Source organism: Haliaeetus albicilla, chromosome 2 (genome assembly GCF_947461875.1).
Source record: "Haliaeetus albicilla chromosome 2, bHalAlb1.1, whole genome shotgun sequence".
NCBI lineage: Eukaryota > Metazoa > Chordata > Aves > Accipitriformes > Accipitridae > Haliaeetus > Haliaeetus albicilla.
The window spans coordinates 8,227,368-8,246,996 of record NC_091484.1 but is presented as its reverse complement, the minus strand read 5'-3'; the positions used below and the strand labels follow the sequence as shown (position 1 = coordinate 8,246,996).

Here is a 19,629-nt window from a genome sequence, read left to right as displayed (position 1 = left end):
CTGGGAGCTCATCATTCAAAGATTACAGTTTGGGATCATATTACTGCTACGCTGCTACAGCTGCAACCCAAATGAGTTTTGTCTCTCAAGCTATGCCTATGCAAAGGCGTTAGTGTCACTACCGATAACAAATGCATCCTGGGGTGAAATGCCTAAACTCTGAAAAGCACTGTCTATTTAAATAAAGAAAAGAGCTAAGTGATAGTCAACTATTCAGAGAGATGGATTTGTTTAAAGTAATCAGTGACTTTTTGTACATTTCTTGATGGAAGCCATAGGAGGCTTTAAGAAAGTTTAAATCCTGTTTTAGAATAGCTTACTTTTACTTTTTTTTTAAACTTAGATATCTAATCTACATATTAGGCATAAAATTGTTGCAGAAGTTACAGGTAATCTTGTTTGAGATCTTAAGCCTGCTATTAAAAGTTTTATGATAAATTTCTTGTAATCATCTCCAAGAATCCTTCTTGTATACCCATCTCCCTCTGTAAGACTGAAGTAACTAATGCTGAATATTCTTTTACGATTTTGTAATCTCAAAGATATCTCTGGAGACCTAGTCCAACCTCCTGCTCAGAGTTGCTGAGGAACTTGTCAAGTTGAGCTTTTAGTATCTCCAAGGCTGGAGTTCCACAACTTCTGTGCAATCAGATCAGGGTGTTTAGATACACTGGGACAAAAGCAAACTCTAGAGACATCACAAAATCTTCTTCTCAAACAAGACCGACCAAGGTGGCAGATTCTTGGAGACTGATGACACATGACCATGATATATTGCATACTTCAGAGAGGCAGAGGATGCCTATGCATAGTCTCACAGTAGATGGGAAAACCCCTTGCAGCAAAGAAGGTTTTCTGACATACTTTTAAGAACAGTTTTTCATTTTTGTTCCTGTTTCCCCTAAGAAGCTAGAAGAAAAATTTCCATTTGTGCATTCAAGAGAATCACCAAGGTGTTTCTGGCAGGAATTGAAAGTGTAATAGGAAGAGCCTGACAAAGATGAAATCAATGAACTTTGAATGATGTTACATTAACCTAAACTGTTCTCTAGAGCAACGGGTTCAGTTTCTTTACTTCACCTGGGGGAAAACCAAAAGTTATATCAAGTTTTGTGGCTAGTTTTGGGAAGAAACTGCAATTTGTATAGAAGAATAATTTGCAAACAGCCCAGCTCTATGAGCTTCATGATGCTTTGATGCATAAATGCTCTCATAGAAGTTCTCTCCTTATACCTATAAATTGCAGCAACTGAGGTTGCTGGATTCATGGGTCCAAATTCTGCCTCTGGTTTCCTTAGACACAAATCGTAATAAATTCAACCTAAGTCAGCAGCTATTTTTGTTATGCACCACAGAGACAGAAGTGCTGTTGGGTTATTTATTTTTCTTTTTTTAAAGGCACTCTGCCAAGCTTAGAAAACATTTCAAGATACACTTATTTGAAGTAAGATGAGCACCATCCTTTGTTCTTCCTATTACAGAACTACCTTTGTTTTCTTTTTCAAAATAATATTTTATCTTCGCAAGTTGTGTTTTATAAGAGTATTTTACTAGACTCTTTATTTCACTATGTTTGGGAAGCATTCTTCCACCTCTTAAATGACCCTGTCCCTAATTCTGTTTTAGTAATAAGCTTACTTAAACCAATTGTGGTGGGAAGTTTGTGTCTGCTCATTGAGCCATCTTCTGGTTCTTACAAACCCTCCTATTGTTTTGGGGAACTGTTACTACACCATTTTCTTATCTAGGTTCGCGACCATACAAATTGTTGCCTTATGAGAATCTAACTTATTCTGTGACCTGGGTAACTTTGATAGGAGTTTTCCTTTTGCTTTCTCAAAATTGAGGTAAACACCGTACCCTGCTTTGATCTTGTGCTAGAGTCTGAACTGGCACTCTCCACTGCATTTCATTAGACTCAAGGAACAGGTTTTCTGTTTTTCCTGGGTCATACCTTCTTTATGAAGCAGCTTTTCTTTTATCTTAACAATACATATGAAAGATGACCTTTTGCTCAAGAAATTTCCACTTAAAAGCAGTCATGCTTGAGATCTGTTCCTGCCGCTCACTCGCAGGCTCATGGGTGGGAAGCAGGGAGGATTAGAGAGACTTTAATCCACCTTCCTGCCCTCCTTTGCCAACGCAAAGACGACAGAGGTTGCTGCAGTTAAGGTAGCTCAGCTTTAGCCACCAACATGCTCTCGGACCTCCACCTCGAAGACCCCCGTGACCTGCAGCTGCTGCCTGAAGGCGCCGCTCAGCAGATCTTGAGCTATAACAGCTCAGACTATTAACCAATTAGTACTAACCACCGTCAGCTTATGGTTAAACCACACTGGGCTGTAAACAGGCCAGGAGTGTGGTTCTGACTCACAAGTCCTATTGGTTTTATTTGCTGGGTTGAGGAGATAAAGGCCCCTCTCTGCTGTAGGGACAGCAGCTATACCAGTAGTCAGGTTGTGAAATGGCCCCCAAAAGCCCATCGCTTATTGCCCTCCTCACTCCCTCAGGCAGCGGCAATTCTTTTTCCAGTTCCTTCATCCATTTACCCAGCAAAAAAAGGCCAGAATCTCCTTCTCTCCTGCCTGATAGGTGGTATATTCCAGGATGGGAGCAGGTAAACTACTGCAGGAACTCAGTAAGTCCTGGGTAACTTTATCTCATACACTCCACCCAAATATTTACCTTTGCTTTCCTATGGCAGAGTATGGTTGCAGGCTCAGCAATAAAAGGTGTTATTCTGCTTCACTTAATATGTAACCAGTTTGCTGTCTGTATTATAGTGCATAATTACACCTCGTAAAAAGGGCACTATTTTTCTGCGTTTGTATGGCAACCGAATTGCAACAGCTTAAAATTCTGGTTTTTAAAAAGTATATCTGCTTTTAAAGATAATTCACAGAGCAGTCTAAATAGTCCCTCAATAACTTTCCTCCATCACTTACTGGCATGCTTTAGTCAGATATAAGTGAAGCATCATGTTTCTCTGCCCTGATCAGAGATCTACAAGGTCTTGAAACCAGGTTTCCAACACAAATATGTGAAATTACTAACTGTAATTTTCTATTACTATTCCCTAGTATTTGCAAAAAAACCCCAAACAAACAAACAAAAAACCACGCTAGCATGACAAACATTTGAGTAACAGTTATGAAAATCCTTCTGCAGACTGATCAGGAAATGGGGCAAATACAGTCAAAGTGGTTTCTATCTGAGAACTTGAATAAGGATTTTTTTTTTTCTTTTTCTTTTACATATTTATTCATCTATAGTCAGAGCAGCAGCATTAACTGCAATGTGTTGACAGGCACTTCATTAGCTTTACTTTGAAGTGAAAGCTCATCGGAAGATAGATATTTAAGAGACTGCCTGGAAAGAGAGAAGCTAGATCTGAATCCTGGATCTATTGAGTGTTGTGGTTGCTATTTGTTAGTTCAAAAGAAAAACTACACATGACTCTGAATTACACACCTGTTTGGAACAGTTGCTAGCTTCAATTCTCTATCCTAGCAAAAGGACAGTACATTAAGTGTGCCAGAAAGATAAAATCACTGCAGAAAAAAAAGACAGAATCTTCAAACCAAGCTGAGTTTGAGGCTAACCTGTAGTCTAAGGAGTTTTTTTTTTTTTTTACATCTATCCTCATTTTTTTTTAGCTTCAAGCTGACTGGGTCACCAGGGTCTTTCATCAAAGGAAATATAATATTCTCTGTCAAGAAAATCCAGTAAAGCAACATCAGCCTTTTATAGGTAAGGATTCAATGCTGAAGCATGCAGGGTTTGGTTTTTTTTTAAATTCTTAGGACCAAATTTAGTCCTCTGCTGCAGAAATTTACTCCAGAAAACCTGCAAAAACATTTGGTCTCAGCACAATTCCAGACCCAAGAAGATCTAAATAAGCAGAAATGGGCTCATATTACAAAGTTCAGATTTCACACACTATTGTAGTTCAGTGTATTTGCATAAATGATTTAACTAGCCCTTAAGATTTTCTGTAGGAACCAAAACCTGCTCAGAGTTGTAGGAAGTTCTCTACAGCACTTTCCATTCACTGACATAAGCAGCTAATGATGATGTAGAATAAGTTAAACCCAGCATTATGAACAGAAGTAAAAGACAATTTTGGTAAAAGATTTACACCCCTGAGATGTTTGAGAACCCAGGACTTCACATGAAAATTATTGTAAGGTTAAAGAAACACAGGGTATGTACCTAGACCTAGTTAAGTCTAGCTATGAGATATGGGGACCTGGTGTTCACTGGGGGCAGAACCTACATTATGCAAGCAGTAAAATATCTATAACTACATTAGTTTGGGTTAATCTTTCAAAACAAGGTTTTGAAGTCTTACCAAAACCTTATCAGATTTTTTTTAACCCAACCATCACCACCAGTTTCTCCTCCACAGAAGTGATTTCCACTATTTTTCCGTGAGAAAATGTTCCTTTCTTACATGCTTTTTCCTTTTCAAACACAAAAGACCTTGTTACTTCATTATGAAATTACTGAACTTAAGATTTATTACTCAGTTTTACACTGAAACTGCATACGACCATCTGCTAGGCGGCCTTTTTTTCTTATTTCATCTTCATGTTCGGCATACATCTTGCTTCCCATCTCTGTTTTCAAATAAGCCAGACTACTCAGAGAAGGTTTCTGTAGCAGTAATAACTATATAGAAAAACCTCCCTCTCCCTCTTCTTCACAACTTTCCTCTCATTCTAAGTACCTGATTTGCCCAGTTCCACAGGAAATTAAGTCCCAAGTAACAAGCTTGTTTCAAGCTTAGATTGTTTTCAAGCATGTTTACTCTGTAAATATCTAACCACCTTTTTTTTGGTGTAGGTAACATACCCAAACTCTATCTCCAGTATCACTGCCCAGTAGGGAAAATACAGCTAAAGAAGCTGCAGGGCTAGCTGCTCAGGCAGCATCTGTGTGTTTGGAAGCAGTTAATTTCTGGGATTTGAACTTGAACAGAAGCCCAGGAAAGCAGTTATTCAACATACAGTGATTCAGTAAAGTTTAATAGAGCTCTTCTCTTAAACAGAATGAGAAAAGAATAAACCTTCAGCTTATAAACCATAAGGACCGTGGAAAAAGGAACCATGTTTTCAAAGTTAGTCCTAATTTTAGTTAAAACCATTATTTAACAAAGGAAAAATGTGTCTTCCCAAGCAATCGACCTCAATCCCCAAACTTAATGACTGATCCACTCTGGTATGCAACTTTTTCTATTGAGTAAGAATAGACCCACCAGATTCCAGGTTTTCAGACATTTAGAACTAAAGCAAACAGTTCTCATAAAAACAAAATGTTTTTTTATAGCTATGTCTCTATTAATGATATAATTTCATAAAGAATGCTATAATCTCTGTGGGATCTTTAACAAATGCATTGAATTGACAGACAATAATATTCCTTCTTCCATAATATCACTTAAATACTACAGACAAGTTTAAAAGACTATGTTCTGTAAGATTCTTCTGCAGGAGTCTAACTGCCATTATTAGCCACGTGCATACGTGACTGCCCAAAGCTCACGTATGCATTTGTACGTGTGGGTATATCCTTCATGCTCCTTGTGCATTTAGCACGTGGGATATGCTCAACTTTGGAGATTTAACTGCTTTACTGTAACTTTATGCTTAGCAATAACTTTAGATGCTGTGTGAAAATGGAGCTGTGGGATGGGCCAGCTCCGAAATCCAGACATACCTTTTTCCAAAAGAGCTTGCTCAGTGGCATAGGAGTGGATGATGCTTTCTCCTTCGTCACCTCTTTGGGGGCTTCACTGGCCACTGCCTGCTGTTGGGCTGCAGGCTCGGGGACTTTCGTATTCTGCTTAGTTGTCTGTGACTCTTGAGAGGAAGGGACATTTTTGTCTGATTTTACAGAGGTAACAGGCTGCTGTTCAGTGCTCTAGGAAGAAACACGAACACATAAGGCTATTGAAAACTTGTGAAGGACGAGATACTCGCCGCACGTTCAGGCATCCCCTGGAACAAGAGGTAAGCGCACAGCGGACCACCGCTGCCCAGGACACGCAAGGTGCAGCGTATGAGTTGCACGCCTGTCCTTTCAAATGAAGTAACGTCTTGAATAGAGGAAGCAAATTACATAGCAACCCACCCTTCATAACAGAGATGATTAATTGATAAAGAAATTAAACCACTCTTTGAGACTGAAAGTGACAGCAAGAATAATTACCCTTTGACTGCATTATTCATACAGATAACTTGAATCATCCTACTCACTTTGGTATTAGTTGTCTGTTGGGTCTCTTTTGCAGCCTGAAGGGAAACAAAACACAAAGACAAGTCTGTCTCCGGCAATGTCAGCGCTCACAGTTACACAGTTCAGGAATTGTCTGTGTCACAAATTATTTTATTTTTAGTGAATGTTTGTGAAAGTCCTGGCTCCTGCAACCATGGAAACTGATCTCTGGCAGAGGCGAGGCTGCCTGAAGGGACTGCCAGCTCGCATCCTTCTACCTGCAGCAGCGTTGCAGCCTTGTGTTGAATTGCTTTGTGCTCATGCTGCTGTGCTTGCAGTCCTCAACTTGTTCTTTAAAAATATGTGTATTTACATATGCATTCCCAGTTTCTTCAGATAAGACATTACACAGGGTTTTAAGATATTAGCAGAGATTTTTCTGAGCTGGGTCTGCATGTGCACCTTCCAGTGCACACTTAGAAGCCAGAGCTGGGTCTTTTCCACTGGGCCAGTTGCATACCAGTCAGGGACGTGCTAAAATCACCTCCAAAGCAGGAAGCTTTGCTTTCTGGGATACAAAACGTAGGCAGATGACTGCCTGGAAATGAAGGGCACAGAACAGCAGAGGCTTTATAACTTAGAAACAGGAGTTGCACCTCTACAAAGAGAAGCTCTGCAGGTGCTGGAGGTTGGTTTAGTCCATCCACTCACACTTCAGTGCATTAGGTGGGATTTACTCTTTTGTAAAAAAAAAAAATAAATAAAAAAATCATCACTCACAGTAATGGGTCTCCTGGTTTCATCAAAATACACAAAGCCAGGAGGGATCCAGTTTGTTAAACTCCTTCCTGGCCAGTAATATATACCAGTATCTATCGACCCTAACATCCAGCATAGCCTGCACTGAAGATGAGTATCTGAGCTGTACAGAAAGAGGAGCAGCAAGATACAAACTCAGGTAAATGTGAGCCCAGCCCCCCTGGGTTTAGGCAGCCCACCACAAGCTTTGTAGATTTCTTGAAAGAATAAGTGAGAGGTATTTTGCAGGAGCCAAGAACTTCTTTTTGTGGTTAGTTCTAATGAACAAGATCCAGAGCAAGTAGTAAGTAGTAGTGTAACGTCACAAGCTGGCTTCAGTACTAAAGCTGAAACTAAGAGATTAACCCTTCTCTTCCAAGTAAAAATTCCATAAATCAGTACAGTTATACTGCAAAACTGGCATGCAATGCAAGGCAAATACACATGAATAGGAATAAAAGGACAGACAGGGACCCAACTGTTAAATGCCATCCAAACTCAGTCTTTGAGGTCAAATGGCTAAATCACATTGCATCAGCCTATGTTATGGATTTATATTAACATGCATGTTGCTATTTGAGAACAACATTCACAAGGTGCCTTAAAGTTAGTATTCATGTAAACACAGGACACCAAAACCCAATGTTTCTGTTAAACTAATAGCCAATCTATTCTTAACTAAGGTACAGAGAAGTGAATTTTGGAAGACTTGCAGAGAAAGAACTTTCAGAGGAGAGAGTGAAGTGCTTAAAATTAAATATGAATACATATATTAAAATGATAATTTCAAATAAAGGAATTCATTACCTATTCATCTAGTTGACACATCACACTAAGGACAGCATTTCAAATGAAATGAGATAAACCGAACTTTTTTTTTTTTTACTAGAGGTGATGACTTCAGGGTTTGCCTGTCACATCAGTGCTCCGATTTGAATTTCCACTTTCAATCAGCCTCACAAACTGTTGGCACCATTTTAATTCACCTCCTTTTTTCTTAATATGTCATAAGTGATACCTCAGTTATTGCTTCTGTATTTTGTATGTGGAAAGAAAGCTGTGAAAATAAACTTAGAAGCAAGAAAAAAACTATTTAAAAAATAATGACATTTTATAAGACATTTTATTGCTGTAAAAATTTAGTGCTGTTGTGTTTCTTCAAGATAACTGCTTACATTCCAGACCAAAAGTCTTTAAAATTCTATAAAAAAGCCTAATCAAAACCAATCATCTCTCCCAACAACTCATGGCAAGATTTTGAATTGTTAGAGAAGAGGCTTAGCACCTTAAAAAATGCTAGCTATGTTTTTTACCAGGAAGGCCTAATTCCTTACGAATAAGTAATTCATATTTTAGTTGTATTAAATATCAAAACTATTAGCTATCAAGGTAGTATATACTAGAAGAGATCTTAACTTTAAGCTGTTGGCAAAAACTGTAAACTTAAAGCCATTGGGAAGATTTATTATTCCTTCAGTAATATGCAGATGACAGTTTTATCTCAAAAATGAGATCGTGGAAAGAATGTTTTTGTTTTAAAAATATCCCTTTGCTTTGTGCCCTTGATTATAAAGCCCCCTACTCACCAGAAATTCCATGTGGGTGTTTTGAGTGATCATTAATATTTAATTACTTTCCTCCCCCAGTGGAAGGGTCTCTGCTTCTGCATTCTTTGGGCTAAAAAGCTAAAATTCTCTGCTGCCCTGCCACAGAACATCACGGCAGATTATCTTCAGAGAATGCAGTAATGCCCAAATATGGGCTTTGAGATGAAAAGTTGTCAGTGATTTTTTTTTTTTTAAGATAAAAGATAATCCCCTCTGAAACAACCATTTGCACAAAAAGTATGCATTTTGAACAACTTTAAAGTATCCTTGAAAACCAGACTTTTCCCCCTCCGAACTACACTTAGAATTCAATCAACAATTACTTCTTTTCTGTGTTCAGTAAAAAGTAACCTTTTCTGAAGGAAATTCCATGTTCCAACCTTCTCCGTGCCATATCAGATGACCCACTTCACCAAACCACCAATTTTAACCACATGACAGTGCATATTAAGGCAACGTGGATCATAAAGCCTTAACTGTAGTTGGCCTGAGCTCTTAAACACATCCTACAACTGCAGGCGCTGTTCATATCTGCATAATTCATTGCTTGTCCGTACCTTTTATTTTATTTTAAGTGGCCAGGGAAGTTTAGTCAGTGTTAGTAACTGGGAAGCACATAGCAGGGAAGGTTAGAGGCATTTTCAGAATCCTGAATTCACAGATGGTGTAACGAGAGAAACATTGCACATGAAGATTGTTTTCATAATGCATGGCACAGAAAGGCTCACACCAGTAGTTTTCAGAGCACTGCACAGCTGGCCAGATGCTGATTTCAGTTACCAATTAAATAACTTCACTCTGCGACTGGAGCCATCTGTTACTGCTCAGGGTTCTGCTCTTGCTAGAGTTTCATACAGACCTTATGCCTAAAGAGTTTACTAAATGTACTGTGTCCTAGCTTGGGACTCTCTGCCTTCTTTTTCTTGGCTCCTTTAGTTTGGGATTCTGCCGCTGTCTTCGGAGCAGGTTGCACACCATGGCCTTTTTCCGCTTTCGATCCCTTTTGTACAACAGCATTTGATGTTCAGTACTTATTGCAAAGTTCTTATTTGGTTCATGAAAGACATTAAAACACTCATACATGTAGTATTAAAACCAAACATTTCCTTTTTGCCCTGGACAACAAACTGTTTTCTTCTGAGTGATCACTCAGTTCTCCTTAGTCTTTCTTTCACATGAGTAGTGAAATAAATATGAAAGCTAGGGAAATCGAGTTGACTCAAAATTAAACCACAATTTGCCCCTTAAAATCTTCATTAAATTGAGACCCAAATCCCACAAAGACTGAGACTTCTGTATTTTAAATTCAAGTAACAAACTGAATTTGGGATTTATAATTTTAACAGGCAGATATATAAATCTTTGAAAATACCTTCTTTTTTATTGCAGTATTGTAGGGACTTTAAAATGTTTTGCATAATGCATTATTTAGGAAAAGGGCAGTATGAATATTAATGATATATGCTACGTAAAATATTTCAAGTTTGCACTAATGTTCGTGAATCTAGTTAGAAATGAAAGTATCAGAAAAATAGTAATGATAGACTGATACTAAAAGTGTTGAATAAGCGCTGCTTCCTTTTCATTCCATTCTAAATATCTGCAGGACACAGTTTTGGAAATCATTGCCCACTGGTGTTAGGGAGTGGATCTCTAAAAAACTAGGTCGCACATCAAAAAATCCACTACAAAGGGCTATAAAATAAAGAAATATTGATAGATGTCTATATAGGAAAAAAAAGCTTTATCAGGTTTTTTTTTTTTCAAAAGTGGTAGCAGACTACCTGCACCTCAATGTAGACTAAATTACCCTGCACAGGGTAGAGGTGAGCCTGTTCAAATACATGACTTGTGGAAAAGTCTTGGAAAAAATTAAGTAACATTTGCTAAAGTGTTCCATTTAACTTTTCACAGCATTGGAAAAAATATATTTTTTTAAATCCTAACTCAAGCACCTTCTCAAAACTTCACTCTTCAATCACCGTTGTCCTCCCCCTACCCCCAGACTTCTACACAACCCTCTGGATTTATCAGTGCAGGAAAAAAAAGCTTAAGTTCTCACGCTATGAACAAGAGGGTTTGTTGTTGTTCCCCCCCCCCCCCCCCCCCCCCTTCTTCCCCACTGTTTTCATCTTTTCAGTAATAAAAAAAGGAGGGGAGACAAAACCAGAAGTATCTAAGGTTGCTTAACTGAGCTTTAACTTACAAACAAGTTAACACAAGAGCCTGTTCTGCAGTAACTGCATGGTACATATGCCTACAACATATGACTAATCACAAATAATATGGGGTAGCATTCTTCACTCTTCAGTGTCTCACAGTGTCAGGTTTTAAAGCAGTAAGATGCCTTTGATTACCTAGTACAAAGGAGGATGCAGTATTTTTTACTTACTATTTGCTAGTATCCTGCACTTCATTCTGATCTCCCTTTGGCAATTTATTTCCCAATTTAATTAAGAAACAGGCCAGTGAAGAAATACAAATTTTAAAAGTTATTTCAGTGACATATGACTCAAGTGTTCACCCTTCAGGTAATTAACTTGCCCCTTTGCAAGCTTCATTCTGTTTTCTTTTACACTTGAACAAGGCAAAAAAATAAAAGCTTTCGACCAGTAAAAAGCTTTAAAATGAGTTGATGAAAATTTCCAGGAACTATGGAAGCATGAAGAGACCCAAACTCCAAAGGAACAATCAGCCTACAGTATTTACAGTGTGAAGTATCAAGTACTGTGGTTGACCACAGCTAACAGGGTGGGAGGAAAGGTCCAGAGTGCAGAATGTAACACATACCAGCATGTGAAGTTGAGATCTTGGTCCCAAGAACATTTCATTCGGTGCAATTACATGCTTCCTATAAAGTGCTTTGTACTAGGAAGAGGCTGTGGCCAGTTGCATCAAAAACGGCCATTTTTCCCTGCAGTACTCTGTACCATTCTTAGTATTCCCAAACATACAGTGATGCGGGAACAAGTCAGGATCTGCTACAGAAGGCTCAAATAGGTGGTCTGGGGCAGATCAGATCTGAATGCCATCTCGGTTCGTATAAACTCGCAAAGGATCAATTAATCCAAGGAAATATGACTCGACTCGTATTGAACTCCTGTGTTTACAGAGATGAAATGATAATTGTTAAGGGTGTGCCCAGGCTGCTGAAAGCATACCTGTCTTTAGCCAGCTGATTAGAGCCAGCGGCATCGCTGCTGACAGCACGTTGCTACAAAAACCACTGAGTTCAGCTTTGCTGATGCCACACACCTCTGCGTTTCAGCAGGAGGGAGCGTGCTGCCGTGCTTTGCAAAGCTGAAGCGGGCTGTGGCTGTCTTAGATTTACGAGAAAGCTTGTCTGTCCTCTTCACCGTGGCAGAGCTCTGCTAAGAGACACTGGGAACGTACCAGCCCTCGTGTGATAGAACACAGCTCCTCCCTGCAAAGGGGGTGCGTGAGGAGCCAAAATGAAAGCACGACCAGGACTCAAAGGCACAGAGGTCCCAGCACCAGCCAAACCACGCGAAAGCCCCACAGCGCTCACGAGAGGCTCAGACTGCACAAAGGGGAAAGCCTCACTCAAGAACACATCTTCACCACTTGGACAGAAGTTATTTCTCAGGGGAAAAGTGACCATTATTTCATTATACACATCAGCTAAAAAATCTGCAGCTTTTCTATATGACAGTGAATAAATTAACCTTTTTAACATTTTTCCTTGAATATAGTGAAAATGTCATTCTTTTTATCAGGAAGATAGTGAGCATAAAGGAGTTCTTTGTAAAAAAACAACTCCCATTTAACCTCTATATAATGGAGTTCACATATCCTGCTAGTCATCTGGATTTGTTTACCCTCATAGGTGTGATAGCAAACCAAACCCAAACAGCATATTTGTTTCCAAATTACAGTACACCTACACCTGTTATAGAAGCACATGGGTGCACTTGATAAAGTCAAGTATGCAAATGGGACTGAACAACTGGATTTTTAAGAAGTTGTTGAAAGAGCTACAAGTCTTACTGAAACAGCACAATTTGATAAATACCTTATCTAGATATCTTGGAAGACCTTAGCCCTGGTTGACAATTTCCAGAATTATTGAGCTATAATTGGGGAGTGATGTGTATCCCCCATGTACTCACCAAGCTTTCTGGAAAGACTGACTTCATTTTAGAACCAGGCTATATAAAAAAATTGAATGCCACAAAAAGGGTAGAAAATTGGATAGAAAACAAAAATGTTGATGCCAATAGTAATTTTGGCTACCTAATAGTTGCATGGAAAGACCATTTCTTTTTTAGGGTTTTATTCCTTATGTGTTAATTAAATTTTATCACAGGCATTGCAAGAAAACCTTTAGTTCTTATGGTCATAACAATGTGTAAGGATATTTAGTGTGGGAGTTCCCAGTTATGCAGTCAGTAACATGCCTGTAAACCACTGAAACACGAGAAGATAGAAGGCAGCTAAATACAAATTGTCTCACTTCTGCTTCTGTTGAAACTATTGCAAGTGTTGGTACTAACAGAAGAGGAAAAAAGGGGAAAGAAGTAGCCTTTAAACACCTATATTTTTCCATTTCAGAAGATTATGTTTTCAACTTAAAATTTTTACAGTCCAGTTTTTCCACAATTTTTTTTACAAGTTTCTTAAATACATTGGAACAATCTGAAATTTTCAATACCTCTAATAGCAAATGAAAGCTATAATAATAAAACTTTTCTGAACTCGCATATAAAGGACCATCACTGCTCATGGACTCTAAAAACAAGTTTCCTCTTGCCAGTAGAATCTAAGAACAAGCGGTTTGTAAAGAGGAAAGCAAGAGGCCACATCTGCCTGTTACCTGGAGGAGCGTTTTCTGGTTCTGTACCTGTCCAGACAATACAGATTTCAGGAACATCACACACACTGGTAGCCTGATGCATTGTATTAGAACAGCTTGAGTGTTCAATTCTCCACACTTAAACCCCCTGATCCTCATCTCTGCATGTAAAGGGAAGAATCCTGAGCGGTCAGGGCAGGACAGTTCTCCCTGCAAGTCCCATTCCTGCTTAGACTAGCTCCATCATCTTCCTGAGGTTTCAGCTGCTGCACGCGAACAGCCCGTCAGCTGTGACCGCTCCACACAGGGGTGCTTCACCCAGAAAAGTCCCAGAGAGGAAACGCTGGGATCTCCTTCTGCTTTTTATTGATTTCAGTGGGAAGCTGACCCTTGCCCATCCTTCTGCACACCAAGGGGGGACCCAGCAGTAGCTGTGGATGCACTGCAGGGCAGAGGGTGGGAGCAGGCTCCTGCCCACCCAGCCACAGAACTGCCACAGGCAGGGGGTCCTCACATGTCCCCCCCACCAGGACATGGCAGCTCCAGCAGGTGTGAAGAGAGATAAGGCAGACACGCATATACGCGACTGGAAATGAAAAGCCAGCAGCTTTGCACAGGCCTACGAGCCAATGGAGTTTTCTGTGGACTCAGGAGGATTTCACTGCAGGGACATGTAATTTTAGATCAAGGACAAGTCAGAGTAACAGCCAAAAGCGCTACCAGGTTATCATCAACCTTGCAGAAAACGCTACAGTTCAGATCTTCATTGTAACATGATATGAAGAATTGCACTGTTTATGCTCACCTTCCTTTCAAATTTATTCAGGGGAAAAATATTTTAAATTACTTCAAATGATAACATCAACAGGGGAAAAGGCAACACAATGAAGAGGAAATAAGTATGCCAAAAACATCTAGTGACCAGTGACAGGAGGAGGAATCTGCCTACCTTGTCTTCAGAATCACTTTTGGCTTCAGCTTTACTTGGGGAAACCTTAAATGTATTTGAGAAAAACAAACAGTCACACCCAACTCAGTCTTTCAAAAGGTCTGAAAGATCATATGTTTGAAACTAGCAGTTTTTTCTAGCACAAAGGTGAAAGAAGTACAAATATTGGTTTCCCACCCATGTGGGAAAATTTTATATTACAAATGTTTCTTGAGAACATGTTAAAGTCAATGGCTAAAATGAAAAATACCTCAACCAAAGATATATTATTTAAGCTTATACATCCAATTAACCGTAAAAGTGAACTTTTAGAGCTATTACAACATAAAGTTTCATCATACAAAAAATCCTTAAGACAGCTTAATACCTCCACGTCTACAAGTATCTATGCAGAAGAGGAAGTTTCCAGAGTAAGTCATCATCACTTGGTCATAACTGCACTGTACCTACACATCTATCACTCTCAAGTCATTCTCCAAGGCATCTGTTTGGCTTCATTACTTCTCAGTGCCCTTGACAGCAAACATGTTACATTTAACTCAACATGTCCACATGGGATTTTTATAAGCAAGTTAAAGCATAGCCTAAAGATGAAAAGGAAAGACAAAAGCTTACCAGTGTTTTAAGGAAACTCATGACGGAGTTATCTACTGCAGCAGCTGGTTGGGGGTTGTCTGGTTTTACCTCTGCCTTTTCAGGTTGCTCAGCAGTGAGACCACTGACACCTGCCAAGTCCTGCCGTAGGTCTTTTTGGTTGCAGTCATCTATCTCCTAAAAGAAAAAGGGTAGGGGGGTCGGGGGCAGAGTTTCCTCAGTCCTAGCTTGCTTAATTTCCAGTGGAATGCAAAAGTAACATTTGTGACTTGCATTATGTTGCTCCGAGAGTCACAACCCTAATTCCAACCATACTTCTCCAGCCTACGTATTCAGAACAATCGAGCATTTATACATCTCTCTCCCCTCTTTTCTAATATATTCAGCATTTGCTGTTGGTTGGAGGAACATTGTTCTCAGCTACCAAGTATAACAAACACAAGTAAAGTTGCACACGGCATCCCAAACAACACTGCTTTTCTCTTTTCAAGGCTGAACTTGTGAATAGGAACAAACGCTGAGATTTTGGCCTTTGATGGCTCTGTGTCTGATTGTACCATACAAAGATTGCTTCCGATATTCTGTATTCTGCAATTCCAGAATAATTTTTATCTGGCAAACACAAACATGGTACAGATTAAAAGAAGGAAAAAAGCAACAACCCAAAGTAATTCTTCCGAGCCAGATGGAGCTGCCTCCTCTCTTCCTGGAATTACAGTTCCCAGAGCCCAAAAATAGTTTTCCAGTGCTCAAACACTCACAAGTGTGTAATATTACAAGTTATTCAGTTTCTGTTTAGATACCTAAACAAAGGTCTGTTTTTTTAAAAAACTCTTCTTGGGCCAGTTTTGGAGAGCTTGGCACCCTTCTACACTGAATTTGCCTGCCATTCTGGCCCCTTTTGCCTTGAGCCTGCACAGGTAAAGCCAACACAAATGTTGTGCAGGAGGGAGCAGCTTGAGACAAGTCCTCATGTCCCATTCAGCACTTCCTTTTGTAATATTTAAGAGTACTACATCTGGCTAGTAATGTCTGAGTCTGTTACCAATAATCCTCCTCCCTTCTGTCTGTCTACATTGTAAGTAGAGGGCTGGATCTGTCAATTTTTATTAAAGTAAATTGTGCCTAGCATGATGGTGGCCTCGACTTTGATAGGGGATTTGAGACATTATTGAACAGAAAATCATAGCAGTGCCATAATTCTTCAGCAGAAGTTATCATCCCCAACTATTTAGACAGCAGTACGCATCTGGTCACTTAGGAAACAGTGACTAGAGAAGCAGTTGTTAGGATACTAGATGCTCAGATTACTCCAGAGGAAAAATCAGGACAAGAAATAAAACTGATGAGCCTGTCCAGGTGTCTCCAGTAAACAGCATCTTTGAATCACTGCTCTCAAAGACTGCATGGAGGTCTAAGCAATACCAACAGTTTCTTCCTAAGCTGCCAGTTAGACATAGTTGTTCAATGTCATTTTTACTCTGAAAAGTTAAAATAAAATTGTACTCTTGAGAACCTTTCCCTGTACTGGGCGATTAAAAAAAATCACAATATTTGTATAGGACATACGTTTCTGTAGGTCACTAAAGGAAGGAGTAGACTAAAGATGCATAAACATTTTAAAACTTCAGAGGGCTAATTTGGCATCAGGAAAGTTGAGCATGGAGTGGCCAGTCTCCACGCAGCATTTAAAGAATTAAAATATGCAAGGTTTTACTTGCAAGAACAGACTTCTAATTCTCCACCCACTGTTTTCCAAGTTTACCCAGGAAGAAACACAGCACAGTAGTTCAGAGTGCTTCAACGGGCTATTTAGAAATTTCTTACAAGGGTCTAACACACCACTTTGTCCAGCTGCCAGTTACAGGCCAGAATGGCTCCAAGAACAATGTGTCCCATGCAGAACATGCGTGGCCACGCCAGCTTCAGCAGCCCTGCTTCCAGGGATGCCATCTAAAGAGCTCTCGTCATATGAAAAATGCTGGCTCTATTTCACATATTAAATGGGCAACAAAGGCACGAGGCAAGAGACTAAAGAAGCAGGAGGCAGAAGGTATGTTGCTAAACAAAACTAGCTTCATAACTGAAGTACCTGATGCTATCAAACAAAAATAAGCAAACTAGTTTTTACACACACAAGCCCAAGCTCTGGTGTTGGGCTGCACTCTGTTTAGGAGGAAGGGATCTTTCTGCCAAGGACTGTAGCAAACAGCTGCTACCAGCAGCAGATACCAGCTGGGACAACTGCAAAGGTGACAGGTACCACCACCGGCAGCACCGGCTGTTCCAGGTTATCTCCCTACTAAAGCCACACTTTGCCTTGCAGAAGTGAAAGCTAGCGCAGACTGTACAGAGCTTGAGGCATGACACCGTCCAAAAATCCCTGAACTCCAACTCGCAGAGCACAAACGGGCCCCGTAATGACCCACTACTGTACGAGGAGCCCTATGCCAGGATTCCCAAGGCAAGGCTGCCATTAGCTACTGAGATAAAACTCAAATCTGGACTTTGAGAGATGCTGTGATCCATCTTGTGCTTTCGTGGGAATACTGCTGTAGGAAGGAGCACGGACTCAGGCCATCAGCATATAAATCAGGGAGAGATAACATGGAGTCCTACAATATCCCATTTTCAGAGCAACAGTCAAATAACCACAAAAACCTCTGCAGCAGCTCACTGCATAATATGCTGCGCAAAGCCCCAGAGGCAAATAATGAAAGAAAACTCTAGAAATAAGGGAAGTCAGCCAGCATTGGAAGTTAACAGATACTATGTAAATGTGCAATTCATTTCTTTGAGGAGCCAAATTTAGAGGTGATAAACACCTTAAATACTTACACTGTAGTTTCAGCTCGGTCATTAGAAAAACATATCAAAAGAATGTATTCCTGCCAGCACTTTTGTTTGTATGAATCATGGCTCAGTGAAACATTTCAGGCATATAATTTATCTTTTCTTTGGCTTACATAGTAAATGCTTCATGAATTCATGAATTCTGTCCTTGTTTTAATTATGCTGTGTTCTGAATGTAGTTTTGTAGACCACAAAAATAAAGAGTGGTTCACCAAACACAGAATGTTTGTGCAGCTCTTAAGCTACAACTGTGGAGCCTCTCTCTTACTTACCAGCAATGCTGTTTGTTTTGTGTTGGCACTCAATTCAGGGAAACTTTGCTTTGCTTTTAGCTTTTACAGATACTACAAGTCATAATCCAAAAAAAAAAAAGAAACTGTTGGCAGCAATATCTGGATTTTTAGTACGATTATTTGGTAACAGTTTGTAGTTACTACAGTAACAGCAATTAAATTAGACTTGGTCATTCTTGCATCCCACATGAGAACTAGCAACTTTAGAGGGAACAGAAGGCAACTGTGCTGCAAGGCAGAGCCACAGCCTTTGTTTTACAAAAGGAGTTAAAGTAAGTTTGGCAACATACCAGCAGCATTTAGTTGACATTTTTTTCCCGGAAAAGGTCCTTAACTCCACTCCACCCTGAACATATACTCCTTTTCATATTTGAAGAATGAAAGATGAAAAATTATAGTCCAGAAATTCAAGGATAAGATTAAAATTTCACTCTCCCCTGTGATACGGTTCTGCCACTTGTTTACGCTGAGCAACTTGAACCCCTGTTTTCCAAGTCCTCAAAGATTTGCAGTGGTACAGCTTTAATCACACATGCAAAAGACATACAGGCACTTTTTTTAAACAGCAGACCTGTCCTCAAGCAGGCCCCCAGGCACCACAAAGCTGTTGTGTGGGCTAGGATCCTGCAGCCACTTAAACACATACCAAACAATCTACAGCTGGTGAGGGCCTGGGATTCCCAGGTTATCACCATTAATGAGGTTCAGGATGTGGGTAGGTAAAAGCTGAAGACTGGAACAGAATTCAAGATTAATAAGCAAGCTAGGCATTCTTGATATAAAAAAGCTTGATCTGAATGAGCAGTGCTTCTAGTACCTGTTTGAACTGGCACAATAAGATTTAGGTCATCTTGTCCCATCCCCTGATGGTTGCTCATTACAAACACTTGCTTATTTGAGCTTTGCCAACATGACTATTTGCTACCAGCAAATGTTTAACTGACTTCTGGTTAAAGCTACTTCACATTGTTATTTTATTACAGACAGTTTCACACTGTCCTACTTCAACAGCACAAACTGCAATCTAGAGTGTGAAAGGTCAGAATCACAGCAAAATAGGAAATGATGAATTTTGCATTTGATTGTAAAAGTAACAATTCTTGCAAGCCACAGGCAAAACTTACTCTTTGTGTGTATTAGTCAAGAATATCTGCAGGAATTTAGAGTGTTCAAAAGATTCAGTCTTATAAGCTACAAACAGAAGTGCCAGTATGGACTGAATAGATTATTCATTCTGAATTATTCACCCTGTTCTGTTTATGTAGTGAATAACTTGATATTCTGCTAGGTTGAGACTACAGGTTCTTTAAATGCGCATATATAGCTGTCTGAAGTACTAGCAATGGGTGCCACTTTTGAAGGGCAACAGTCAAAAATGCAGCTGTTTAGGCTTAAAAATGAATCTTCAGAAAAATATTACCATTTATAAGTTTATACAACAAATGTGATCTTCACATTTGAGAAGGCATAAGATAGAGAAGACAAGGTAGAAGAATAGAAATTGAA

The 19,629-nt window shown here is 39.6% G+C and overlaps 1 protein-coding gene across 2 annotated transcripts in view; it reads right to left on the bottom strand.

Moving 5' to 3' along the window:
* The window catches only part of BCAS1 (brain enriched myelin associated protein 1), a 57,204-nt gene that overhangs the window by 20,333 nt on the left and 17,242 nt on the right, over positions 1–19,629 (bottom strand). For both annotated transcript variants that reach the window (XM_069804922.1, XM_069804914.1), the window contains 5 exons: positions 14,999–15,154; positions 14,384–14,428; positions 9,481–9,621; positions 6,258–6,293; positions 5,719–5,922 (listed from right to left, as the gene is read on the bottom strand). In XM_069804922.1, the coding sequence (XP_069661023.1) occupies positions 5,719–5,922; positions 6,258–6,293; positions 9,481–9,621; positions 14,384–14,428; positions 14,999–15,154 (582 nt within the window). The remainder of the gene's footprint in view (positions 1–5,718; positions 5,923–6,257; positions 6,294–9,480; positions 9,622–14,383; positions 14,429–14,998; positions 15,155–19,629) is intronic.